Genomic DNA, 27,652 nt, shown 5'->3' with positions numbered 1-27,652 from the left:
CACTAGGAGGGTGGTGAAACACTGGAATGCGTTACCTAGGGAGGTGGTAGAATCTCCTTCCTTAGAAGTTTTTAAGGTCAGGCTTGACAAAGCCCTGGCTGGGATGATTTAATTGAGGATTTGTCCTGCTTTTGAGCAGGCAGTTGGACTAGATGACCTCCTGAGGTCCCTTCCAACGCTGATATTCTATGATTCTATGATTCTATGAAAGAATTAGATCAGTCCCTCAGGATAAGTACATTGGCTATTAGCCAAGACTATCAGGGATGCAGGCCCATGTTCTGCATGTCCCTAAACTGTCCTTTGATTGCTAGATGCTGGGAGTGGACAATGGGATGGTTCACTGAGTCATTGCCTGGTCTGATCATTCCCTTAGAAGCACCTGGCATTGGCCACTGTCACAAGACAGGATACTAGATTAGGCGGACTATTGGTCTGACCCACAATGGCAGTTTTAATTTTATGCAAAAATTACAATAGATTTTTTTCAAGGGAGAAAGACATTATAGGAGATAGTATACTGCCTTTATTGAATATTTGAGATTCAAGTTGTACACAATGGCATGCAGAAAAACACTAAGAGCTCGACTGAGAGGCAAAATAACAGTTACTAAAATGCAATGCCCATTGGTGGATTGACTCAAAACAAAGTTTTGATGGTAGGCCAGAAATTCAGTCAGTTCTAAAATAAGAAGAAAAAATTAAATTTAAAAATTCAGGGAATTCAGGGAATACCAGCAGCAGATAAGACAACTTGGGAAACTGCTAGGAGACTCTATGCAATCAGATACAGTGACAAGGCATTCTTTGTTTCTGAAGGGGTATATGTAAAATGTTTCACTGAATTAAATCTCAGGGATTATCTACACTGGCAAATTAAAGCACTCTAACTTGCTGCCTCAGAGGTGTGAAAAAGCACCTCCCCCCTCCCCCACCGAGGGCAGCAAGTTTGAGCGCTTTAAAGCGCTAGTGTGGACAGGCTCAGCTCACAGTGCGTGGAGCTAATCCCCTCATCGAGGTGGATTACCAGGAGGACTGGCACCCGTTGCAGTGCTTTGAACTTTGTAGTGTAGACATACAAAGAGGAGCTGCATTGACTAGGCATTGGGATGCCTGTGCCTTTAAGAACCCAGCCCTGGGAAGCCCATGCTGAGAGGTGCTGTCTGTGAGAGGGGAAATAAAAAAAAGCCCCTTTGCCCCCGCCATTTTTGCAAACACTGGTGTCTCAATCCCACTGGAGTAACTGTTACACCCTCTGCCCCTGTCTGTGCCAGGTTTTGCCCTCTGACACCCTCTGCCAGTGCCTCACCCCAAGGTTAACTCCTGCTCCTTCCCCCCAGCCCTGATTTTGCCCTTTAGCCCCTCTCCTAATCCTGCCTCAAACTGCTTGACACCCCCCCCCGACCAGTCAATTTCTGCCCCCTGCTCAGACTCTGGCCACCCCCCTACTCCGACTGGCCCCCTTTGCCACTTTTTAACCCCTGTCAAAAGCAGTCCGCAGAGTCAAAGGGATAATAAGGGCAGGGTGAAGTGCAGTGGCTTCAGCAGATGTTACTGAGCATGCTCAATTTATGTGACTATACAAAAAAGCAACTTTGCTCAAATAAAAAAGCCTCTCGCCCCCCTCCCAACAAACTATTTTGCAAGCACTGGTGTCTCAGTTCCACTGGAGTAACTGTTACACCCTCTGCCCCTGTCTGCGCCAGGTTTTGCCCTCTGACACCCTCTGCCAGTGCCTCACCCCAAGCTTAACTCCTGCTCCTTCCCCCCAGCCCTGATTTTGCCCTTTAGCCCCTCTCCTAATCCTGCCTCAAACTGCTTGACCCCCTCCCCCCGACCAGTCAATTTCTGCCCCCTGCTCAGACCCTGGCCACCCCCCTCCTCCGTTTTGCCCCCTTTGCCCCTTTTAGCCCCTGTCAAAAGCAGTCCGCAGAATCTTAAGGATAATAAGGGCAGGGTGAGGGGCAGTGGCTTCAGCAGATGTACTGAGCATGCTCAGTAGAGCATAAGTAGCACAGTGCTGCGCAGAGCACTTTATTACACTACACCGGCCCTGGGTAGGAGTCCGCCTAGCAGGAGAAGCCCTGCACGTTGACCGTGAAGGTGTCCGTGTACTCAAAGTAATAAACCAGCATCACGGTTCCTGCCGCGATCACCATCTGGAAGTAAAGCATGCTGGTGAGCAGAGGGCACTGGCAGGGACTGTGGCTCTGGCGGCCCTGGCAGCCCCCTGCTCGGCTGCGCACTCCGCCCGCTCCCCGGAGGCATCCGCCAGGGGAGGAGGTGGCTAGTCCCAGGTAGCTGCATCGTCGTCGTTGTCGTCCGGGTGCAGGCTGGAGCACATGGGCAGCGCAGGAGGCTGGTTCGTTCCGGGCAGCGGCTCGGCCCATGGGCTAACGCTGGGCAGCTGCACCAGCACGGCCTGGGCACGAGCCCGTGCCCAGGGGCTGCTCCTGTCAGGTGGCTGCACACGGGCACAGGCCTGTGCACTGGAGGAGCAGATGGCGGCTAGACCGGGGCAGCAGCACCAGCTCCATCCAGGCACGTGCCGGGGGCGGCCGGTCCCCTCCCGGGAGCATCCCCTGGCCGCCAGAGCGGGGAGCCCGGCTAAGAAGCGGATCCGACGGTTCCCCTCTCCAGTGGAGCTGGGGCTGCAGCATTTGAGCCAAGCCCGCCCCTGGGCAGGTGCCTGACTCCTCTGCCCAGCCTCAGCCTTCCGTGGGAGGGAGGGGGGCAGGAATCCCAGTCACTCCGAGCCTGCCAGCTCAGTCCACAAAAGCCTGGCTCCTGACAATGCAGCCGCCGCTCCTGGGCTGCCGAATCCTCCACCCTTTCCCTTCTTAGGATTTTGTGTCTTTGTCCAAACAGCTGGAGCAATAATTCCCCCTGCTGAGCAGCCTTGTGCACAGCCCCTGCTGCTGCCTTCTCCACTCTAGCTGTAAATTCTTTTACAGATGTACCAATATATTCTTCAAAAAGTTATGCTCTGAGATCAGAACTCCAAAAAATAAATAGAGATAATAAGTAACTTTCAGGTTGTGCCCCAAAAGGACAAAAGCCAGAGACTGTAGTCAAAAAACTCAAATGGTCTTTTACAAGGCCATACTGTTAACCTTAAATCCATGTTAAACTTTACTTGGCTTTGTTACTGCAATCAATCAGTCTGATCTCAGTGGTGAACCAGCTTTGCCAGGTTTTTTCCCCCCTCTCCTGCCAGAGCAAAGGAACCTCCACAGATTTTGTGTCTGCTTTACCTTTTTTTGCTGTACCATACTAACAAGAAATACTCCCTACAGAAGGACTGGCTCAGTGTAGCATGGAAATCTGGCACTGGAACAGCAATAGAACCGGTTGGCAGATTCTGTCACTTTGGTAAAGAAAGTGCTAAACAGGAGAATATATTTAGTAGATGGGGAAAATTAGTCTTTCAAATGTAAGCAGAGTCAGAATGAGCTCTACCCTGACATTTGGTGGTGAGCTGTGGAAAAGGACTTCAGGGGCTGATCTCATTTGCCTAGCATGATAGACTGCTTGCTCAAATGGTCACTTTGGCTGCTGTGGGATCCCCAGTCTCTCTGTTATTGGGGCACTGGAGTAAGAAATGGTTGTTATCCTGGTTATGTGAATCAAGGACAGTAGAACTGTACTTGGCATTTTATGACGGAGGGACTCGCCCTCAACCAAGTAGCACTCGCTAGGCAAGGGACACGGGTTCCAAAACTCAAGGAATTGAAAGAGTGTATGCTGAATGCTACTTTGACTTCTCTCCTCAGTGTACCAATAGAGCTAATTTTGGCTTCATTAGGAGTCTTATTAAATGCTGAAGAGCTGAAATCACTGCCATTTAGGTCTAAGCATTAGACCTACTTTAGGCTAGTGGTGCACCAGTATTGAGGCTCCCCTACTACCAGCTAACAATCACTGAGAGCTGAAATCACTAAAGAGCTTGAAGTTGCTTAGAGCTGTGTTAAGGGGGAGGGCCTGAAGATAAGTTGGTGAGCAGACAGCAAGATGGCTAGAGAGGAGCAAATAGCTGGGTGGCTGGTGGAGATGAGTGGACAGCAGGAGAGCAGAGTGGATAGCTGGGTGGCTGGCGGAGAGGTATGGCTGGTGGTGAAGACTGCAGTAGAACTCCATGGAGAGGTGTGGCACTTGGCCTTCGACCTGAGCAGAGGAGCATGTAAGATACCCCCCATACCCCCCTCCACTTCCACCCAGGCTGGGAGGTAAACTCTCCAGATGAACTTCTGAACTCTGGGGGGGCTGCCAAGGACAGAAACTGTGGGGGGGGGGGTGGGGGGTGGGGATGGACTACTGGGTTGCTGGACTTAAGACCCTGAGGGGAAAAGGACACTGTCAAACTTACTTGGGAGGGTGGGTCTTTTGCTCATGGTTGGTGTTATGAATCCTGTTTGTGGTGTTTCCCCAACATAATTCCGCACTGTTTCCCTCCTTTATTAAAAGGCTTTTGTTACACTCAGACTCCGTGCTTGCGAGAAGAGAAGTATAGCCTTTTAGAGGCACCCACGGGGGTGGTATGTAATTGTCCCAGGTCACTGGGTGGGGGCTTGAGCCAGTTTTGCATTGTGTTATTGAAACAGAACCCCTAAATACTGAAGCCGGCCCTTGTTGCTGCCAACTCTGATGGGCAGAAGGGATACACAAACACATATACAGCTTTGAGAGAAGTCAGATTCACTTATACTGAAAAGTTGGACTCAGAATGTAAATTATTCACAGTTGATTAGACCAAGACAAGCATTTCTCAAACATTTCTCAATGCTTAAAATTAAATGAGTATACTAATAGGAAATTGTTTTATTTCACTAACTACAAATTCTCTGTTTTCATTTTTTTTAAATTTTAAACAGTCAAAAAAATTTGCAAAGTGCAAACATTTGTAAAAGCCAAAAACAAAGGGGGGAGGATGGCAAAAAACCTAGAGCCGGCCCTGGACCAGCCAGAGTTAATAAATCAAAGTGAGAGGCCCAGAGAACTGTGGCTCCTGCTTCCCTCTAGGGCTCCAAGCACTGTCAGCCCTGGAGTTATTTTGTTGTCCCAGCAAGAACAGTCCCCAGTCTTTCTAAAATTACCCTCCCCCAGGCGGGCTCCTGGAGTCTCCTCATTCATCGATTCCCTCCACGGCCAGAAGGGTCTGTTGTGATCATCTAGTCCAGGGGTTCCCAAACTTGGTTCATGGCTTGTTCAGGGTAAGCCCCTGGCGGGCTGCAAGACACTTTGTTCCCAGCCAATGGGAGCTGCAGGAAGCCCGGCCCGCGCTGCTTCCCACAGCTCCCATTGGCCAGGAATGGCAAACCACGGCCACTGGGAGCTGCGAGCGGCCGTACCTGTGGCCGCTCAGGTAAACAAAAAGTGTCTCGCTTACCCTGAACAAGCCGCGAACCAAGTTTGGGAACCCCTGATCTAGTCTGATCCTGTTAACACAGGCCACAGAGCTTCCCCAAAATAATTCCTAGAGCAGATTAGCAGAAAACATCCAATCTTGATTTTAAAATTGCCAGTGATGGAGAATCCACCATGGCTCTAAATAAACTGTTCCAATGGTTAATAACTCTCACTATTAAAGTGTATGCCTTATTTCCAGTCTGAATGACTAGTTTTAATTTCTGGCCACTTGATTAGAAAAAGTTGTTACAAGGAGGAGGGAGAAAAATTGTTCTCCTTAACCTCTAAGGATAGGACAAGAGGCAATGGGAGGTTTAGGTTGAACATTAGGAAAAACTTCCTAACTGTCAGGGTGGTAAAGCACTGGAATAAATTGCCTAGGGAGATTGTGGAATTTCCATCATTGGAGATTTTTAAGAGCATGTTCGACAAACACCTGTCAGGGATAATACTTAGTCCTACCATGAGTGCAGGGGACTGAACTAGAAGACCTCCTGAGGTCCTTTCCAATACTATGGATTCTATGGTTGTGTTATAACTGTCTCTGCAAGACTGAAGAGCCCCTTATCAAATATTTATTCCCCATGTAGGCACTTATAGACTGTAATTAAGTTACCCTTAACCTTCTCTTTGTTAAGCTAAATAGATTGAGTTTCTTGAGTCTATCATTATATACAGCCACATTTACCCTACAAACTTTGGTCAACACAAGTTACATTGGCATGCAGCTACCAAAGTCTATACATTGCTTGGGCATGTGTATACTTGGCTGCTTGTGTCAGCGCTGCGTGTATTCACCTGGAGTGCTTGTGTTAAAATCATAGGGTTAAAAGGGACTGCAAAGGCCATCTAGTCTAACCCTCTGCCAAGATGTGAGATAAAGCATCCAGAACAGATGGCTATCCAGCCTCCTTTGAAAACCTCCAGTGAAGGAATTTCCATGACCTCGCTAGCCAGTCTACCATTGTCCTACTGTTCCTACAGCTAGGAAGTTTTTCCTGACATTTAATCTAAATGTGCTATTGTCAAGGTTCCTTCCCCACTTTGAACTCTAAGGTACAGATGTGGAGACCTGCATGAAAACCCCCTAAGCTTATTTTTACCAGCTTAGGTTAAAACTTCCCCAAGGTACAAACTGTTTTACCTTTTGCCCTTGTACTTTATCGCTGCCACCACCAAATGTCTAACAGATATATAACCGGGAAAGAGCCCGCTTGGAAACGTCTTTCCCCCCAAAATCCTCCCCAAACCCTACACCCCCTTTCCTGGGGAAGGCTTGATAAAAATCCTCACCACTTTGCATAGGTGAACACAGACCCAAACCCTTGGATCTCAAGAACAATGAAAAAGCAATCAGGTTCTTAAAAGAAGAATTTTAATAGACGAAAAAGTAAAAAGAATCACCTCTGTAAAATCAGGATGGTAAATACCTTACAGGGTAATCAGATTCAAAACACAGAGAATCCCTCGAGGCAAAACCTTGTTACAAAAAGACACAAAAACAGGAATCTACATTCCATTCAGCACAGCTTATTTTCTCAACCATTTAAAGAAAACAGAATCTAATGCATATCTAGCTAGATTACTTACTAAGTTGTAAGACTCCATTCCTGTTTTGTCCCTGGCAAAAGCATCACACACACAGACAGAGAGAGAGTTTTTTTCTCCCTCCCTGTAGCTTTTGAAAGTATCTTGTCTCCTCATTGGTCATTTTGGTCAGATGCCAGCGAGGTTATCCTAGCTTCTTAACCCTTTACAGGTGAAAGGGCTTTTCCTCTAGCCAGGAGGGATTTTAAAAGGTGTTTACCCTTCCCTTTATATTTATGACAGCTATGCTGTAGTTTGAACCCATTGCTTTTGTCCTGCCCTCTGTGGCAAGAGAACAACTTTTCTCCATTTTTTTTATGGCACCCTTTCAAATATCTGAAGACTGCTGTCATGTCCCCCCTTAATCTCCTCTTTTCCAAACTAAACTAAAAATACCCAGTTCCTTCAGCCTTTGCTCATATGACTTGCATTCTATCCCTTTGATCATTGTTGTTGCATGCCTCTGATTCCTTTTTAGTTTCTATACATCCTTTTTATACATTGGTAACCAAAATTGGACACAGTACTGCAGGTGAGGCCTAACCAGCGCCGAGTAGAGCGGTACTATTGGTTCCTGTGACTTGCATGCTATGCCTCTGTTAAAGGGCTTATGCCTTCACCCACTTACTTCCCTGGTCCTTCTCGCATGAACAGAGAGCAACAATACCCGAAGTCCAAAGGTGCAAACAATTCATTGTTTATTGGGGTGAACTTCCAGCAAGCATGATTCCAGTTTCCTTCCTTAGTGTCCCCCTTCCCAGCTCTGACACCACAGAGCCTTACACCTGTGTCCCTGTTCCCATTCCCCCGCTTAGCAAAACATGATTCCAATTTCTCCTCCCCCTTACTTCCTGATTGACTGCAGACTATATAGTAAAACCTGAGTTCTGCTTAGCTATACCTTAACCAATCATTTTCCTGAAATTTAACTAACCATTCCTAACATATTGTAATATGATTATGTAACCAATTATATCCCACCACCTTAGTTTACACCCAGCAAAATTAATTATACAGCAGACAAACAATCACAGAACCAGACAGAGATTATACAGACAAACAATAGCAAAGTGGGAACTATAATGACAAAACAATACAGAAGTGAGGATTTCACAACTACATCTATAAAGACATAAGGGTTTCCCAGCTGTGTCTATTGATGTGAGTTCTTACCGAACAGAAAACTATCAAACTAAACTTCCTTTTACATCCTCTAGCTTTTCCCTTTCTCTAGAGGTGATAGATCGGATCACCTTTCTAACAGCCCCAGATTGCCTTATTTCAATGTGACTAGTTTGGAATGTGAGGATGTGACCATTCGCTTCCCAGCTTATGGCTGCTTCTGCTGCTTAGCCAAAGGCCTTAGCCTAAGAACAGGGCCTCAGACTGTCACAGTAAGAGAAGGCCCTTACACTGGCAGACAGTGATTTTGTTTCTTTCTTTTATACCTCTATAACTAGCTATGTGATAAGAATACACCTAAATTCTTAGAGGATAGGCCTTTACAGACAGGCCTGAATATCTATATCCTAACAGCCTCTGCTAATGCAACCTAAAATTGACTTCCTTTTTTTGCAATAGAGTTGCACTGTTGACTCATGCTGGGGATGTGATCCACAATTCCCAGATCCTTCTCAGCAGTGCTGCTGCCAAGCCAGTTATTCCCCATTCAATATTTGTTTTTTCTTCCCCCAGTGCAGCATCTTACCTTTGTCTATGCTGAATTTCATCCTGAGGTTCTGCCACCATGGCTGTTCCTCCCTGTTCTGCAGTGCTATCCCGTCCCATCAGCCAGTGCTAGTTGGCAGACTAGTCCCCTCAGTGGTCCCCTCAGGAAACTGTCATGTAAAAGTAACTGCTCTATTTCTTTCTTCTCTGCTAGCCATATTGCCTTGGCTGTCTCCCACCCATCTGAAGCTGTCCAGCTGCATGACTGCCCGTACACACAGAACAGCCTGTTCATATTAGGAACTGTCAGGACCATGGCCTCAACAGTAGCTTCCTCATGCTGCCTTACTGCAGTTTGAAAATGTCACTGGTGAGGGACAAAAAAAATGGATGAATGATGGGATGCCAGAAGAGGAATCCTAGGAGTTTGTTAGTTTGACCCCAAGTCCCAGTTGGTTGTGGTAGGCATCCCACAATGCACCATGAAAAAAATCCCACAATGCAGAGAGCCCAGTGGTGAAACATTGTGTCCTGGGGTATCTGCTCAGGATACTGCACAGTTATTTTGGCTAAAGTGAAGAGCAACAATTCAGAACGAAAGCAGCTAAAAGTGGCATATACAAAGAGAAGTGAATACACTCTTTCATGATAGTTATACTGATACAGTTAGAGCAGAAAAACATACACCAGAAAACTCTTTCCCATGCAGACATGGCCTAACTTCAATGAGTCTATCAGCCTAAAATTCAAATTCAAATGTAAACCTGTGGTTTCAATTTCACTGCGTTCTTCATTTCACCTGTCCTTACCACTAGTTCATACAAACAGCCGATTAACTTTACAATGGAATCTTTTAATATTAACACTCCCGCTCCAAACTCAGTTGATGAGATATTTTTGGAGTACAGAGAATTAGCTTCTATGTTTTTTCACTGTCCTGACTCTGAAGTGAACTCTGATATTTTTGTGTGTTTTAAGTGCCTGTATAAAAAAAGAAGAAAGAAACAGCGAGATAATTACAATGGAACGACAGTGCATTTAATGGACCTAGATTCTAAATGTACAAGGGATGATTACTCAGCCTTGTGGTCAGCCCCTTTGGTCTGACCTAGCATGGCTGTTGTTATGGAATAGGAACAAGTAAACGGGACATGCAGTTCACCTACTCATTACGGGGGCTCTGTAGTGTATACATGTATTGAAAAGGAGAACTGCAGACCCATGACAGTGTATGTATGTAACTTGACTGGCAGATATCATAGAATCATAGAATATAAGGGTTGGAAGGGACCCCAGAAGGTCATCTAGTCCAACCCCCTGCTCGAAGCAGGACCAAATCCCAGTTAAATCATCCCAGCCAGGGCTTTGTCAAGCCTGACCTTAAAAACCTCTAAGGAAGGAGATTCTACCACCTCCCTAGGTAACGCATTCCAGTGTTTCACCACCCTCTTAGTGAAAAAGTTTTTCCTAATATCCAATCTAAACCTCCCCCACTGCAACTTGAGACCATTACTCCTCGTTCTGTCATCTGCTACCATTGAGAACAGTCTAGAGCCATCCTCTTTGGAACCCCCTTTCAGGTAGTTGAAAGCAGCTATCAAATCCCCCCTCATTCTTCTCTTCTGCAGGCTAAACAATCCCAGCTCCCTCAGCCTCTCCTCATAACTCATGTGTTCCAGACCCCTAATATCCAGATATCCAGATATCAGTAACTCAGTCATCTACCTAAACCTTCTAGATCTGTGAATTCATAGTAACTACAGGGGAATAAAAAGCAGAATCCAAGTGTAATTTCAGCTGCTAGATTGCACAGTATAAAATAAACCCTTAAAGAGACTTTCCTGGAGGCCCATTTCACCCCACAAAGATAAATTTTCACACACTTGTCCTCTCCAGATAAAGGACTCTGAGCATTTGAGGAACTGGGATCTATCTCGTTCCTCCTTGTTCAAAGCAAGAAAAATCACAATTAAACCATCGCCTTGACTCAGTGCTCAGAGCCCAAGATAGGATGTTTTGAACCTGAGTCCAACATTACTCCTGTATGTATCAATTCCATTAAATAACACACTGGGAAGAATAAACCAGAAGTTACAAAGTAAAGATTGTTCTAGGTTTCTAGTACCAAACTTAAATGTAGGAGCTGAAGAGGGGGCACTCAAAGCTTCCTTGAGAAGTGAGAATCAAATCCCATCACAACGTCTCAGTCTCTTGCTCTATTGGACTCCCTTCCAGGAATGTGATTTTATTCTCTGCTTTAATAACCGTTACACGTCCTTGTTACCTGGCCACTCCAGCCTGGCCTGACACTCAGATTCATGGGAATCGGCAAAGGTGTTATCCATCCCATCCCTAGCCAGGACCCCTCTAGGGTTTGTGTCCGGTGTAGATTCTCTGATATGTATTAAAGTCTGCTCTGAGATGTGCCCTCATTGCATTTTTAGGGTTTCTATCCCATGTGTTTTCTCTGATGTTTGCTGAGGTCTGAGCTGTATTGGAAGCTTTTTCCACAGGTCAGGCATTTATATGATCTCTCTCCTGTATGGACTCTCTGATGTGCAATAAGATTGGAGTGCCAACCAAAGCTTTTCCTGCACTTGGGATATTCACAGGGTTTTTCACCCGTGTGGGTTCTCTGGTTTGAATCCAGGTGTGAGCGCTGACCAAAGCTTTTCCCACACTCGGGACATTTGTGGGGCTTTTTGCCCATGTGGGTTCTCTGATGTTTAATAAGTTTCCACTTCTGATTGAAGCTTTTCTCACACTGGTGGCATTTATAGGCGCTCTCCCCCATGTGAGTTCTCTGGTGTGAAATAAGGTGCGAGTTCTGGTGGAAGCTTTTCCCACACAGGGAGCATGCGTGCGGCTTCACTCCTGTGTGGCTTCTCTGATGGGTAATAAGGTACCAGCTCCGGCTGAAGTTTTTCCCGCAGTTGGGGCATTTATAGGGCTTCTCCTCTGTGTGGATTTTCTTGTGTCTGATAACCGATGAGCTACATTTGAAGCTTTTATCACACTTGGGATACTTATAGGGTCTCTCTCCCCTGTGGATTCCCTGATGTGGTGGGAGGTGGGAGCAGAGTCTGAAGCTTTTCCCGCACTCACTGCAGGTGTAGGGTTTTTCTCCCATGTGGTTTCTCTAATGTTTTGTGAGGTCTGAGCTGAGACTGAAGCTTTCCCCGCAGTCACTGCATGTATAGAATTTCTCTTCTGTGTGGATGTGCAATGAGGTTTCCGCGCTGGCTGAAGCATTTCTCACAGTCAGGGCACTTGTAGGGTTTTTCTCCTGTATGGATTCTCTGATGAGTAAGAAGAATGGATTTCCAAGGGAAGCTTCTTCCACAGTCTCCGCACATGTAGGGTCCCTCTCCAGTGGGGATTCTCTGTTGAACAGCTTCTTTGATTTTCTTGTTCCTTCGAGAGGATCCTCTGCTCCTTTGAGAGGATTTACACTGTATCTTCTCTGGCCTGCAGACTCTCATGGGCTTCTCGCTGCTTAGGACTCTGAGAAAAGTTCACTTCACCTCTTCCTGGGACCACCCTGTGTGATTCCACTGGCTCAGGACATTCCTGCTGAGAGTTCTCCCCTCCTTTTCACTCACTGTCCAGTCACCTGCTGGGACAGAGGGAAACCAGACAGGAGTCAGTCAGTATATTGAGGGGAGGGAACCAACCGAAATAGCTGATGGGGAGACTGAAATATTAGGAGATGAATCCCTCAAACCCAGCCACTCCCCTGCTGTCTCCTCTCCCGCACAGCCACACCACCACACGGCTGGTGCAGCTGGCTGCCAGACATGCTGCTCTGAGCAGCATGGTAAGGGTACCGGGGCTGGGGGGTTGGATAAGGGAGAGAGGGTTCCAGGGGGCAGTCAGGGGACAGGGAGTGGTTGGATGAGGCGGAGGTTCGGCAGGGGGGATGGTCGGGACAGGGAACAGGGGGCGGTTGGATAGGGCAGAGGTTCTGGGGATGGGAGCGGGGGTGCGGTCAGGGGACAAGGAGCAGGGGGGAGGGATAGCTCAGTGGTTTGAGCATTGGCCTGCTAAACCCCGGCTTGTGAGTTCAATCCCTGAGGGGGCCATTTAGGGATCTGGGGCAAAAATTGGGGATTGGTCCAGCTTTGAGCAGGGGGTTGAACTAGATGACCTCCTGAGGTCCCTTCCAACCCTGATATTCTATGATTCTATGATGGGTGGGGGTTTCTGAGGGGGGCAGTCAGGAGGTGGGAAGTGGGAGGGGTCAGATAGAGGGTGGGGCCAGGCTCTTTGGGGAGGCACAGCCTTCCCTACCCAGCCCTCCATACAGTTTCACACCCCGATGTGACCCTCGGGCCAAAAAGTTTGCCCACCCCTGTTCTATACACTATTTTCTACCGTGCTCTGAAAGATGAATGTGTGTTAGTTATTGTGATTCCTGCTTTGTAGAGAATATTTGTTAAGAGTCTGTAATTACAATATCCTGCAAATGGTAGGTTGTAAATCTAGAAACCATTTGGTCAAAAAGCAGCCAAACCCATAAGAGTGTTTCATGAAGAAACAGAACACTTCCCTCTTGTACAAGATGCCAATGTGGTATAGATATGATCTTTATCACCAGAAAAGAGATTTTATCAGATATGTATGGCTGAGAAAGAGTCCTGGATGTGAAAAAGAATAGGAGGATGTTTTTATTCAGAAAACCTCAAAAATAAGTAATGCTTAAGATGTGCTATCACAGTTCTAAACCAAGTCTTTTATAGCCATCATGTTTACAAAGAAAAACTTCAGTTAAACCCACACAAGGAATTCTAGAAATATCCTGATTGAAATTGATTTCTTTTGTAAACACACTAATGTCTTCATTCTTTAAATATGGAGAAAATGTATGGTCAACATAATTACATCACACAATGCATGAAATTTTTGTCATCCCTGAGCAATATAGCTAAGGTGACCTAAGTTTTAGGTGTTGACCTGACTTCAGCCTGTTCTTGTGTGATTTTTGTTCCTACACACACACTCCCCTACCCAAAACAATACTTAGCCAGACGCTCCTGGTTGGGTTCACATGCACCTTTTGTCTTAGGTAGGGCTTATGCTTACAGTTCTGTTGACTGAAGGGTAACTTCATCCCTACAATCTCAATAGAGTTTTAACTCAACCCATAACAAGATTTCACCCAACTCTTAATACAATGTCAAAGAACCCCTATGATTAAAAGTAGTGGGAGCCACACCCGAGTTGGCAGAAGACAAGCAATTAGTAAAAGCTGACCTGACATTGCTTGTTTATCAACTCTACATATTTTTAATAATTTTTAAAATTAAGTGCATTAGCATCCACCAATTAAAATTACCTCTTTCTACCTCACACCCTTTCCCAGAAGAGAGTGAGCCAGGGACCAATTCTACCTCCTCATCCCATCCAACTAGAGATGAGGGTAGGGGCTACAGGGTCACACACAACCGGTGAAACCCCCAGAGTGATGTCTGCCATGAGGATACAAAAACTATGTCATTTTAGCAGAATCCTCACCTGTGTCAGTATCTCTCGGGATCTCCCTTTTCTTGTAGCCCTGGAGATCGAGGACCCAAGGCTCCCCCCTAGTTCCAGCTGGGAGATCACATCCAGTTTGGAAATTGGAAATCCTGCTGTAGGGGGGTAGGGAGGAACAGGAACAAGGGTTGATCTTGTTCATTAAGGTCAGTGTACTTCCAGACCCAGGGTATGAGTAGTCCCCGAGAGAGGCTTCTTCCTCTCCCCAGCCCCACCTTACAGGGACTGGGCTATAAATCATACAAGATCCCAAGACACACTGGTCTGGAGCAAGGATTCAACCACTGCCTAGGGAACAGTCCTAATTTATTCCCTGGGGGAACTGAGCAGGTTGCTACACTCTCTAGGTATGTGGTTTGCAACTAAGTTTCCACGACAGATTACAACCTCTGCACCCCCTCACACATGTGCCCCCACCCACCCATAGGCCTCCACAACACAGGCCAGAACAGGAATATGTTACTTAGGTTGACCCAGCTACTTCACTCACAAGTGTGAAAAATGCACAATTCCTCCCCCTCCCCCACCCCGAGCAATGCAGTTATCCTGACCTAAGTCCCCAAGCAGACAGCACTAGGTTGACAGAAGAAATCGTCCACAGACCTAGCTGCTGCCTCTTGGGGAGTTGGATTTACTATAGTGAAGGGAGAACCCCTCCCATCATTGTATTAAATGTTTACACTGAATCACTACAGTAGCCCTGTCTACACGGGGATTTAGGCTGGCTTAACTACGTCACTCAGAAGTGTGAATTTTTCACACCCCTGAGCAGTGTAGCTGGGTTGATCTAATTTTCTAATGTGGACCAGCCCTTAGGCCATGTCTATACGTACAGTGCTGCAGCTGTACCACTACAACCTCAGCACATCCGGTGGAGACGCTCTACGCTATCGTAACATCCCTTAGGGCATGGCTGCGTTTGCAGATGTAGAGCGCTGTGAGTTAAACGAGCCCTCAGAAAGCGCAGTAGGGAAAGTGCTACAGTGTGTTCATACTGTCAGCTGCAAGCGCACTGATGTGGCCACGTTTGCGGCACTCGCAGAGGTATTGGGAGTGGTGCATTATGGGCAGCTATCCCACAGAGCACCTCTTCCCATTCTGGTATTGTGGCTTGGGTGGGGCATTCTGGGTCCTGTCCCAACGCCCCACGATGCATCGCTTTGCATCTCAGCAATCCCTGTGCTTCTGTCCACATTTGGCACCCTCTTTCAACGTTTTTTGTACTGTCTTCCCTTTCGGTCTGCGGGAATGGATCCTGAACTGCTGAGGAATATGCTGATGGGTCTCGCCAGCACATCATGAATGGCAGTCGAGTTACTCCTTAAGCTACCAACTGACAGTGAGGAGTCCGACGATGATGTTGACTTACATAATGCATACGACATGAGATTGCTTGTGGCATTCACGGACATGTTCATCACAGTGGAACGCTGCTTCTGGGCTCGGGAAACAAGCACTGAGCGGTGGGAATCACATTGTCACGCAAGTCTGGGATGACGAGCAGTGGCTGCAGAACTTTCAGATGAGAAAAGTCACTTTCATGGGACTGTGTGCTGAGCTCGCCCCCACCCTGCAGCGCAAGAACACGAGACTGAGAGCTGCCCTGCCAGTGGAGAAGCAGGTGGCTATTGCAGTCTGGAAGCTGGCAACTCCAGACAGCTACCGATCGGTCGCTAACCAGTTTGGAGTGGGAAAGTCGACCACTGGAATTGTGTTGATGCAAGTTTGCAGGGCCACTAATTGCATCCTGCTCAGAAGACCCGGGACTTGGATATTAGGAAAAACTTTTTCACTAAGAGGGTGGTGAAACACTGGAATGCGTCACCTACGGAGGTGGTAGAATCTCCTTCCTTAGAGGTTTTTAAGGTCAGGCTTGACAAAGCCCTGGCTGGGATGATTTAACTGGGATTTGGTCCTGCTTCGAGCAGGGGGTTGGACTAGATGACCTTCTGGGGTCCCTTCCAACCCTTATATTCTATGATTCTATGACTCTGGGTTACATGCATGCCATTGTGGCTGGCTTTCACAAATGGGTTCCCTAACTGAGGAGGGGCAATAGATGGGATGCATATTCCAATTCTAGCACCAACCCACCTAGCCTCCGAGGATGTTAATTGGAAGGGGTATTTCTCTATGGTACTCCAGGCGCTTGTGGATCACCGTGGGCATTTTACTGACATTAACGCTGGTCCAGAAAGGTGCATGATGCACGCATCATTTGGAACATGGAACAAGGCCTGTTCAGGAAGCTGCAAGCTGGGACTTTCCTCCCAGACCAGAAGATCACTGTAGGGGAAGTCGAAATGCTCATTGTGATCCTTGGAGACCCCGCTTACCCTTTAATACCATGGCTCTTGAAACCCTACACAGGGAGCCTTGACAGCAGCAAGGAGCGGTTCAACAGCAGGTTGAGTCAGCGCAGAATGACTGTGGAGTGTGCTTTTGGCCATTTAAAGGGCCGCTGGTGCTGTCTGTATGGGAAGCTGGACCTGGCCAATGACAACATCCCCACGGTTATATCCGTGTGCTGTGCCCTCCATAACATTTGTGAAGGGAAGGGTGAACGATTCACTCAGGCATGGACCTTAGAGGTTCAACACCTGGAGACTGAATTTGAACAGCCAGAAAGCAGGGCTATTAGAGGGGCCCAGCATGGGGCTGTAAGGATTAAGGATGCCTTGAGGGAGCAATTTGAGGCTCAAAGCCACTAGTAATGTTTGGTGCCCTACATGGGAGTGAAGTGCAGTGGTTCTAATGTTAGTAGGAATCTGTGTTTGCTACACTGACTTGCAGCGCCTGTTGCTTTCCATAGTAAAGAATGGTTTCAAAGCCAAAAAAGCCATTTATTTAAAAGAAAATTCATTTATTGAAAAGAAAAACAACTGCTTGGGAAACAGAAAGGGCAAGGGGGTCGGATGGGGAACGGTACACTCACAGATTTGCATGTGTCCTGTTATCATACTCAGCCTTCCTGTTTCGAGTGGTGTGCAATGAGTGCTGCACTTCTGGCTGGCTAAAATGCATGGTGATGGGAGTTGAGGGCAGTAGGTAATTTGCAGGGCTGGGTGGTGAAGCTACGGCTGCTGGAAGTGGCTGGTGGTGATAAGAACCTGGATGTGGGAGAAAGTGGGTTGGAGGTGACATAGGGGCACAAGGGAAAGAGTTTTGGGACAAGGGCTGCGGGGCGGGGGCAGGGGGTGCGGGCATGGAAGTGCTCTGCCTGCATTGCTATGAGCTCCTGTATCAAGTCCGCTTGGCTCTCCATAATGTTTAGCAGCCGCTCTGTGCTTTCGTGCCAGCAATCCACATTCTGCTGGCAGACCCTCCTTTCACTCTCCTGCCATCATGCACTTTTTGATTTTCATTAAGGGACTGCTGCATTACTTCATGCAGCACGTCCTCTTTGCTTCTACATGGCCGCTTCCTGATTCTTTAGAGTCTTTCGGCCAGTGATAACAAGGATGGCTGAAAGCTCAAGGCTGCATCTGTAAAGCCAAAATGCAACACTTAACAGAAGCAGCATTGTTCACACCAGACAGAGCAATGATTCGGCCGTACTTAAAGTAGACAAGCACAGTCTACACAATAGCAGAAATTGCCCATCCCAAAGTGATCGCACATAACCCACAGGAGCTCCAAAATGGTGAGTAAGCACAGGGGCAAGGGGGACTGATTGTTTCATGGCCGTACTGTCCTCTGTTCTGTGCCTTGGGGAGAGCCAACAGCTGCAGAGCGCCCCTATACTGAACGCTGTCCCCACATTTTCCACAGGAGTTCATCCTGAAAGACATCTTACTGCTGAGGGTGACCTGGGAAGCAAGGGAGGGTCTTCTACCACAATGCGGCTTCCGACTTGGCCCATATGCAGCTTGCCTGTGTGCAGCAATGGTCCCCCTCACGGCACAGTGGCATGGACATGTTAGCCTTACTGGGACAAGGAGCACAGTAGGTCTGCCAAGGAACCGGCCCAGCTTCTGTGTGAGACCTTTGAAGAGATCACCGAGACCAATTACTGTGATGTGAAAGAGCACACCAACGCCCTGTTCCACATCTAGGCATGCATGCAGCCCTAACCCTCCTCGCCCCAAGAGCCCGCGCTGAACAACTTCCTTCCCAAAATAAAAGCTGCTTACTGGGCACCTCTTCTGGTGTTTTTGTTCTTCCCCAAGCACCAGCCGCTGCGACTGGCTACCTTCCTCCTGGCTTGAGAACAGCTCCTGGCTGCCTACATCTAGGGATGCAGGGCTGTCTCCCTCCTCCTCAGCACCCTCGCTGGGCTCTGAAGTGTCCATGATGGTCTTCAGAGTGGAGGTGGGGTCGCCCTCAAGTATTGCGTCCAGCTCTTTGTAGAAACAGCAGGTCACAGGGGCAGCACCAGAGCGGCGGTTTGCCTCCTGTGCCTTGTGATAGGCATTCCACAGGTCCTTCACTTTAACCCTGCACTGCAGTGCGTCCTGGTTATGTCCCTTTTCCATCATGTCCCTTGATATCTGCCCGAAGATATTGCAATTCCTATGGCTGGAGTGCAGCTGGGACTGGACAGCTTCCTTCCCCTAAACACTGATGAGGTCCAGCACCTTGCCATTGCTCCATATTGGGGATCACCTGGCGTGTGGAGGCATGGTCACCTGGAAAGAGTCACTGAGAGCACTCTGTGCCTTGTTGAGCAAACAGGAAGGGGATTTTCAAAACTCCCAGAGAATTTAAAGGGCGGGTCTGACGGTTGGTCACCTGAGGGCAGGGCAGTAGAGTTCAAAGTGATGACCAGAGTGGCTAGAACAGGCATTGTGGGACACTTCTGGAGGCTGATCAGAGCGCATTAATAGAACAGGGCATCCACACTGGCACTCCAGCCGGGGAGCGGTAAGCTTCTTGTCGAGGTGGATTACCATGAGCACTCAAGCCATGGAGTCCAGGCACTCTACGTGCCTTGCCAGTGTGGATGCGTCATTAGTCAGGGCGCCTGGGGCTGCTTTAATGTGCTCTAAGGGCATGGCTACACTTGCAAGTTAGTCTCCTGTCCCGTGGGAGGGATGTGGAGGGGACTCGTAGGTTCTGGGGATTAGAGAGGCTGATTCTCCTGAAATCCAGGAAACCCACAAGGAACCCTGCACAGAAGCTTCAGACTCCACAGCTTTTCATACCTGAGGGGACAGAAATCCCTTACCTAGCGAGGTCACAGTCCCATAATTCTCCTGCATGTCATCCCTGTAGAGGGCTCTCTGACCCCTGTTCCTCTCTTACACAGCCTCTTCCTCAAGGATCAGGAGCTCTGCTGCAAGCACTTCTTTTTCCCATTCCTCTGGGGTATGGGATGATCTGGACCATTATTCTGCAGCCTGTCAAGGTGAGAAGGGAGACTGGGGCTTTGGTCCATTTCACACTCTGATTCCCCCCAGGTTCTTTCCCTGCACACAGATGCTCTAGACTCTGCCATGCTGAGGAAATGATTCAGCCAAGATTTTCATAAAGAGCAACCTAAAGTTAGGTCCCAAACCCACATTCATGTCTCTCAATAAGCAGTTGGAGTTCCAAAAATGCTGAGTCTGCAGCCCTGGGGTTTGGTTGTGAGTGGTCAGCACTGCTATCATCAGGCCATTTATTCAGCAGCCTGACAGGGGATTTAGAAAATTAACGTTAGGCTCCTATATTTAAAAATCCTGGTTATAATCACTAAATTACACCACAGACCCAGCTCCACTGAAACAGATTCAATCAAGTCAATGGGACCACACAGATGGCAAAGACAAGCCTATAAGGCTATGTCTACATTACTGACCTTACAGTGGCACAGCTGTACTGCTATAGTGATGCCACTTTAAGGTCTCCCACCGGCATAATTAAACCACCCTTAACAAGCCACGGTAGCTATGATGGTGGGAGAGCATCTTTCGCTGACATAGCGCTATCCACACTGGTGCTTTTGTCAGCGAAACTTATGTCTGTCCTGGAGGGGGGTGGTGAGGAAGAGGTTTCCGCACATCTGATCAACAAAAGTTCTACCAACAAAAATGCTAGTGTAGACATAGCCTAAGGGGCTTGTCTATGTAACCCACATATCTCCTGGGTGTGGGGTTCTGTCCCATCTAGTGGCACCAAGACCACTTAGAGAGATTAATGAGTCTGCTCTACAGCCTTAGCTAACAAGCATATGGCTTTTAGCTCATGAGTCATCCACCACTTCCACCCATTTGGTTTCATCTCCCACGCCTCAATTACAGTTTTGGGCTTCCCATCTAGGATGTGCCTTTCTATTTCCTCAGGAACACCCCCTAAGAACTGCTCCATTTGCATTAGGAAGGACAGATCTTCCAGAGATTTAAACGCTTGCTCCTGATATCCAGGCATCCCAATTTTTTTTACAATGTGGTAGGCGTGTCGGGGAAAATGTCATGTCTGGTTTCCACCTTAGGGCTCTGAGCAGCCAACGGGCATGCCCGGGTGTTAGCCCCATTCTAATTCTGGCCTTTTTTTAAAAAAAGTTCGTAGCTGTTCATGTGTTCCTTAGGCATTTTAGCTGCCACCTCTGCTAAGGGTCCACTGAGCTGCAGCCTCAGTTCCACCATATACCAGTCTGTGGAGATGCTGTACCCAAGGCAGGCCCTTTTGAAATTTTCTAAGAAGGCCTCTGTATCATCACCTACCTTGTAGGTGGGGAATTTTTTGGAATGGGGAGCGGTACCTGGAGAAGGATTGTCAGGGTTATCTGGTAGACCCAGCTTAGCACTTTCCATATCTAAGTGCTTCAGCTCTAATTCTGTATCCAAATGTTTCGCCTCTGCCTCAAACATTTTGTCTCCATTTCCATCTCCAAGTGTTTTGCCTGTTTCCTCTCCTCCGCTTCCAACTCCAAGCGCTTTAAGGCCATTTGTCATTCATGTTCTTTCTGTCTCTCTTCAGCTTCCAATCTGGCTAATTCTAGTTTCTTTTGGACCTCACTTTCTGTCATCCTAGCCTCCCTGCGGTTAGCCTAGCCTAACCCCAGAGCTAGAAAGGGGGGGACGACACCAAAAAACACCCCAACAGCTTGTGAATTCCCTTGCTGTAACTCAACTCCTCTGCCTCCAGGCAAAGTGGGGGGAGGGGGGGATTTCCAGCTGCTCTCAGTTTAAAAACAAAACAAAAAAAAACCTCCCTGGTTTTCAATCAGCCAAAAGAAAAAATGTTTTCTTTTAAAAACCTGTGCTCTGGTTCAAAATGATCCCACCACACTGCCACTATGTCAGGGTTCCCTCCCCACTCTGAACTCTGGGGTACAGATGTGGGGACCCACATGAAAGACTGCCTAAGTTTATTTCTACCAGTTTAGGTTAAAAACTTCCCCAAGGTACAAGTTCTTCCTTGTTCTTGGATAGTATCGTTGCCACCACCAAGTGAGTTAGACAAAGACAGTATCGGGGGATCCCCCAAAGCAGCTGCTTAGATTCTGCTCTTTGACTGCACAACTTCAGCCTAAAGGGACCAGTTCCTTTGCTTATAACATGCTCAGAATTACTAGATGGACCTTGGGTCTGATCCAGTCTGGCAAATTTTATGTTCATCTTTAAGGTTGACAATTTCTGTTGATGGGTGAATTTGTTTTAGAAACTTTTCAGTAAACAACACTTAGCCTGTTTTTGAGAAGGGGCTGAACTGGGGGGCGGGGGGGGGGGGGAAATTTAAGCAAAATTTCATCACTTTAAAAAGTTCTCAGATTTTCAATAGCTCTAACATGTTAAACATTTTGGCTGTAAACTTTATATATGACAGGTACAGACTTACTAGGTCAGACACTCTTCTCTCTATAGACTGGAAAAAAATTGTGTTGAGGTATATGTGTGTAGGGTAGCGCTTGAATAAATCTCCCTTCTGTATACATACAGATTCCTCCCCATTTGACAAGAGTTGTTTACTCACTTAGGGCTTGTCTACACTTAACAGACTGTGCAGCTGAATTACTGCAGTGAAGACATTACTTACGCCAATGGGCACAGGTACTCCACCTCCCTGCCTTACCAAGTGGGGGAGGGGTGGGGGTCAGTGCTAACAGCCCACTTCCACCTTAATTGAATTGGCTTATTAACAGTTGAAAAGAAGGGGTGGAAATCACTTTCATAGTGCTAATGAGGCCAATGTAAACAAGGTGGCCCATTTCAAATGGCCTACATTTAGTAAGGCAACTCCCATCTTTTCATATGCTGTGTATTTATACCTCCCTACTATGGATACAATTGGATACAATTAAATTTGCAAATTCCAATTCAGCAGTCTCTTGTTGGAATCTGTTTTTGAAGTTTTTTTGTTGAAGGACAGTCACTTTGAGATCAGAAATCGAGTGACCAGAGAGATTGAAGTGTTCTCCGACTGGTTTATGAATTACCAACAGGAGGATGGGGGGGGGGGGAGAAAACGTGTATTTGTGCTGGAAATGGCCCACCTTGATTATCATACACATTGTAAGGAGAGTGATCACTTTAGATAAGCTATTACCAGCAGGAGAGTGGGGTGGGGGGGGAGAGAAAACCTTTTGAAGTGATAAACACCCATTTTTTCATGGTCTGTGTGTATAAAAACCATCTTCTATATTTTCCACAGTATACATCCGATGAAGTGAGCTGTAGCTCACGAAAGCTTATGCTCAATTAAATTGGTTAGTCTCTAAGGTGCCACAAGTACTCCTTTTCTTTTTACTCAAACCTGTAGCACTTCGAATCATAGAATATCAGGGTTGGAAGGGACCACAGGAGGTCATCTAGTCCAACCCCCAACTAAATCATCCCAGCCAGGGCTTTGTCAAGCCTGACCTTAAACCTCTAAGGAAAGAGGTTCCAATACCTCCCTAGGTAACGCATTCCAGTGCTTCACCACCCTCCTAGTGGAAAAAGTTTTTCCTAATATCCAACCTAAACCTCCCACAGTGCAACTGGAGACCATTACTCCTCGTTCTGTCATCTGCTATGACTGAGAACAGTCTAGATCCATCCTCTTCGGAACCCCCTTTCAGGTAGTTGAAAGCAGCTATCAAATCCCCCCTCATTCTTCTCTTCCACAGACTAAACAATCCCAGTTCCCTCAGCCTCTCCTCATAACTCATGTGTTCCAGTCCCCTAATCATTTTTGTTGCTCTCCGCTGGATGTTTTTCAATGTTTTCACATCCTTCTTGTAGTGTGGGGCCCAAAACTGGACACAGTACTCCAGATGAGGCCTCACCAATGCTGAATAGAGGGGAATGATCACATCCCTCAATCTGCTAGCAATGCCCCTAAAATGCCATTAGCCTTCTTGGCAACAAGGACACACTGTTGACTCATATCCAGCTTCTTGTCCACTATAACCCCTAGGTCCTTTTCTGCAGAACTGCTGCAACCAGCACCAGAACCATTGCCAGCACTGAATCCAGCGCTTGCAACCCCATCTACAACTCCCAACGCCAGAGGCCAGTACCGAGCCTGCCCTGGCAGCAGCAGCTAACCCTGTGCAAGAGGTTCAGCCAGAGCCTGAAATACAACATAGTGCACCAACGGAGAGCAGTTCACTGTCAATGGAAACAGCCCAATCACCAACATTGCTTCCAGAGGGACCAAGCCCAAGTCCACAATGCAGTCAGGAACTGATGTCTCCAGCATCAAGAGAACAGTTCCAGGCAGAGCAGGAAGCAGATGAAAGCCTCCAGCGAGTTTGGACCATGGCACGGAGCAACCCACCGCCTCTCAACTCTTTTAATTGATCCCGGGTTGTTGTAGAAAGAGGACTTTTATACAAGGAAACTCTTTCTGGTGGGCACCAGGAAAACTGGCATCCTCAGAGACAGTTGGCAGTTCCAACTAAGTACCTGGTAAAGCTCTTGAGCTTAGCCCACGATCATCTTAGTGGCCATGCTGGGGTGAACAGGACCAAAGACCATTTGGGGAAGTCATTCCACGGGGGGGTGGGGGGTAAGGGGGGAATGGGCAAGGATGTTTCTGCCTATGTCCGGTCTTGTGAGGTATGCCAAAGAGTGGGAAAACCCCAAGACCAGGTCAAAGCCCCTCTCCAGCCATTCCCCATAGTTGAGGTTCTATTTCAGCGAGTAGCTGTGGATATTCTGGGTCCTTTCCCAAAAAAGACGTGAAGAGGAAAGCAGTACATACTGACTTTCATGGATTTTGGCACCTGATGGCTGGAAGCATTAGCTCTAAGCAACACCAGGGCTAAAAGTGTGTGCTAGGCATTAACAGATATTTTTGCCAGGGTAGGTTGGCCCTCCGACATCCTTACAGATTCAGGAACTAATTTTGTGGCAGGGACCATGAAAAGCCTGTGGGAAGCTCATGGAGTGAACCACTTGGTTGCCACCCCTTACCACCACCAAACAAATGGCCTGGTGGAGAAGTTTAGTGGAACTTTGAGGGCCATGATATGTAAATTTGTAAATGAGCACTCCAACAATTGGGACCTTGTGTTGCAGCAGTTGCTCCTTGCCTACAGGGCTATACCACATCCCAGTTTAGGGTTTTCACCATTTGAACTTGTATATGGCCACAAGGTTAAGGGGCCATTACAGTTGGTGAAGCAACAATGGGAGGGGTTTACGCCTTCTCCAGGAACTAATATTCTGGACTTTGTAAACAACCTGCAAAACACCCTCTGAGACTCTTTAGCCCTAGGTAGAGAAAACCTAAAAGATGCTCAGGAAGAGCAAAAGGCCTGGTATGATAAACATGCCAGAGAGCATTCCTTCAAAGTAGGGGATCGGGGTCATGGTCTTTAAGGCACTCCAGGCCAGTAAGATAGAAGTGTCGTGGGATGGGCCATTTATGGTCCAAGAGCACCTGGGAGCAGTTAACTATCTCATAGCATCCCCCACCTCAAACCTAAAGCGTACCATGTTAATTTTCTAAAGCCCTTTTATTCCAGAGAATTAAAAGTGTTTGTCAGTTTACAGCCCAGGGAGGAGATGACGCTGAGTGGCCTGAAGGGGTCTACTATGAAGGAAAAACTGACAGGAGCGTGGAAGAGGTGAACCTCTCAATGACTCTTGGATGTATACAGTGACAGCAGATCAAGGAGCTGTGCACTAGCTTTACGCCGATGTTATCAGCCACCTCAGGACGGACCAAACGGGAGTACCACTCCATTGACACAGGTAATGCTCGCCCAATTAGAGCCCAACCTTACCAGGGGTCTCCTCAAGCCAAAACTGCTATAGAACGGGAGATCCAGGACATGCTAAAGATGGGGGTAATCCGCCCCTCTAACAGTGCATGGGCATCTCCAGTGGTTCTAGTTTCCAAATTGGATAGGGAAATACACTTTTGCGTGGACTACTGTAAGCTAAATGCTGTAACTCGCCCAGACAACTATCCAATGCCACACACAGATGAACTATTAGAGAAACTGGGACGGGCCCAGTTCATCTCTACCTTGGACTTAACCAAGGGGTATTGGCAGGTACCGCTAGATGAATCTGCCAAGGAAAGGTCAGCCTTCATTATCCATGTAGGGCTGTATGAATTTAATGTGTTCCCCTTTGGGGCAAAATGCACTCGCCACCTTCCAGAAGTTTGTAGATTGTCTCCTAGCAGGATTGGGAGAATCTGCAGTCACCTACCTTGATGATGTGACCATCTTTTCTGATTCATGGGCAGAACACCTGGAACATCTACAAAAAGTCTTCGAGCGCATAAGGGAGGCAGGACTAACTGTTAAGGCTAAAAAGCGTCAAATAGGCCTAAACAGAGTAACTTACCTTGTACACCAGGTGGGTCAAGGAACTATCAACCCCCTACAGGCCAAAGGGGATGCTATCCAAAAGTGGCCTGTCCCAAAGTCAAAGAAACAGGTCCAATCCTTCTTAGGCTTGGCTGGATATTACAGGCAATTTGTACTGCAATACAGCCAAATTGCCGCTCCACTGACAGACCTAACCAAAGAGAAACAGCCAAATGCAGTTCAGTGGATTGAAGAGTGTCAAAAGGCCTTTAACCAGCTTAAAGCAACATTCATGTCTGACCATGTGCTAAGGGCCCCAGACTTTGACAAACCTTTCCTAGTAACCACAGATGCATCTGAGCATGGTGTGGGAGCAGTTTTAATGCAGGAAGGACCAGATCAAGAATTCCATCCTGTCAGTTTTTTGCTGAGAAACACGTCTGAGAGGGAAAGCCACTGGTCAATCACCAAAAAGGAATGTTATAATAAAGAAAAAAAGTAATTATTTTAAGAACCAAATTGGTTTTTAGTGTCCTAAAAACCCAAGGGCCTGGTCTCTGCTCATCTTGTTTACCTATTTGGTTGGTGTATTATTCTCAAGCCTCCCCAGGAAAGGGGGTGAAGGGGTTTGGGGGGATATTTTGGGGAAACAGGAACTCCAAGTGGTCCTTTTCCTAAATCTTTGTCTAACTCACTTGGTGGTGGCAGTGATACCATCCAAGGACAAGGAAGAACTTGCGTCTTGGGGAAGTTTTTGATGTAAGCTGGTAGAAATAAGCTTAGGGGGTCTTTCATGTGGGTCCCCACATCTGTACCCCAGAGTTCAGAGTGGGGAGGGAACCCTGACACACACACACCCGTCTCTCTCCTGTCCCCTCTCCCCTCAGGCTGGAAGACTCCATCCCTGGCCCGGTAGCGGGGCGTTGGGCGGGGATGGAAGTCAGGGAGGGCAGCAGCTCTGGGACTCGCAGACCCCTGCCCCTCCGGGAGAAGAGCTGGGACGAGGAGGGGCCATTGGTGCAGAGCCACTTGGCTCAGCGGCTGGTGTCAGCAGAGCATGAGGCTGCCTCCAGCCCCCAGAGAAAGTCTCCCCAGCTGGGCACAGAGGGGTGCTATGGAAGGGCTCTCCCTGCACACACCCCACTGGGGAATGGCAGCAGCTCAGCCTGGGCTCCCGGCTCACAATGGAGGCGGCAGCAGCCTGAGATCACAACCCAGGAAGTTAAAATTTCAGATCTCCTGCGTGGACAAAGAGTTAGAGGCAGAGAGGAGCAGGAACAGCAGCCGCTGCCACCCCGCACTAGCCAGGGCCCTCTAGTGACCACTGGGAATGCAGTCCCCCCCCGGGGTTCCCCAGGGGACAGAAACAGCACATGGGGGGACCTGGTCTGATTCCTTCCCTCCTGCCTCAACAAACAGAAACCTCCTGGGCAAATGAGCCAGACAGAGGCTCACCAAGCCCTAAAGGAACCTGCTCCTGCTGTGGGACCATGGCCTGGACCCACCAGCCCTGCAGCTATTTATATTGTGGTCCCCGAGGGAACAATCCACAGCCCTAAAGTTACCCCCTGTGTCTCCTAGAGTCTCCTCATCCCCACCTTCTGTGTTGGGGGGGGGGGAGAGACACTGCTGGGTGTCCAGGCTGCCCCTAAGGAGAATGGGGGTGCCAGGCAGGGAACTAGCGGGGGGAGGGGGTGCTCTCACAGCTGGACATGGACCTACCAAGGCGGTCATGGTGGGTGGCAGAGAAATGATGGGCAGGGCTGTGAGGGCTGGTAAGGAGGC

General features: G+C 47.8%; 1 protein-coding gene across 1 annotated transcript in view; it reads right to left on the bottom strand.

The window, feature by feature from the left end:
* Positions 1–7,674: 7,674 nt before the first annotated feature.
* The window catches only part of LOC125629145 (uncharacterized), a 57,824-nt gene continuing 37,846 nt past the window's right edge, over positions 7,675–27,652 (bottom strand). The window contains 1 exon segment of the mRNA XM_048834448.2: positions 7,675–12,136. Coding sequence (XP_048690405.2) covers positions 11,111–12,136 — 1,026 coding nt within the window. The 3' untranslated portion in view covers positions 7,675–11,110.

The sequence above is a fragment of the Caretta caretta genome, chromosome 14 (genome assembly GCF_965140235.1).
Source record: "Caretta caretta isolate rCarCar2 chromosome 14, rCarCar1.hap1, whole genome shotgun sequence".
In the NCBI taxonomy this organism is placed as follows: domain Eukaryota; kingdom Metazoa; phylum Chordata; order Testudines; family Cheloniidae; genus Caretta; species Caretta caretta.
The sequence above is the reverse complement of the archived record's forward strand: the minus strand, read 5'-3'. Positions and strand labels throughout refer to the sequence as shown.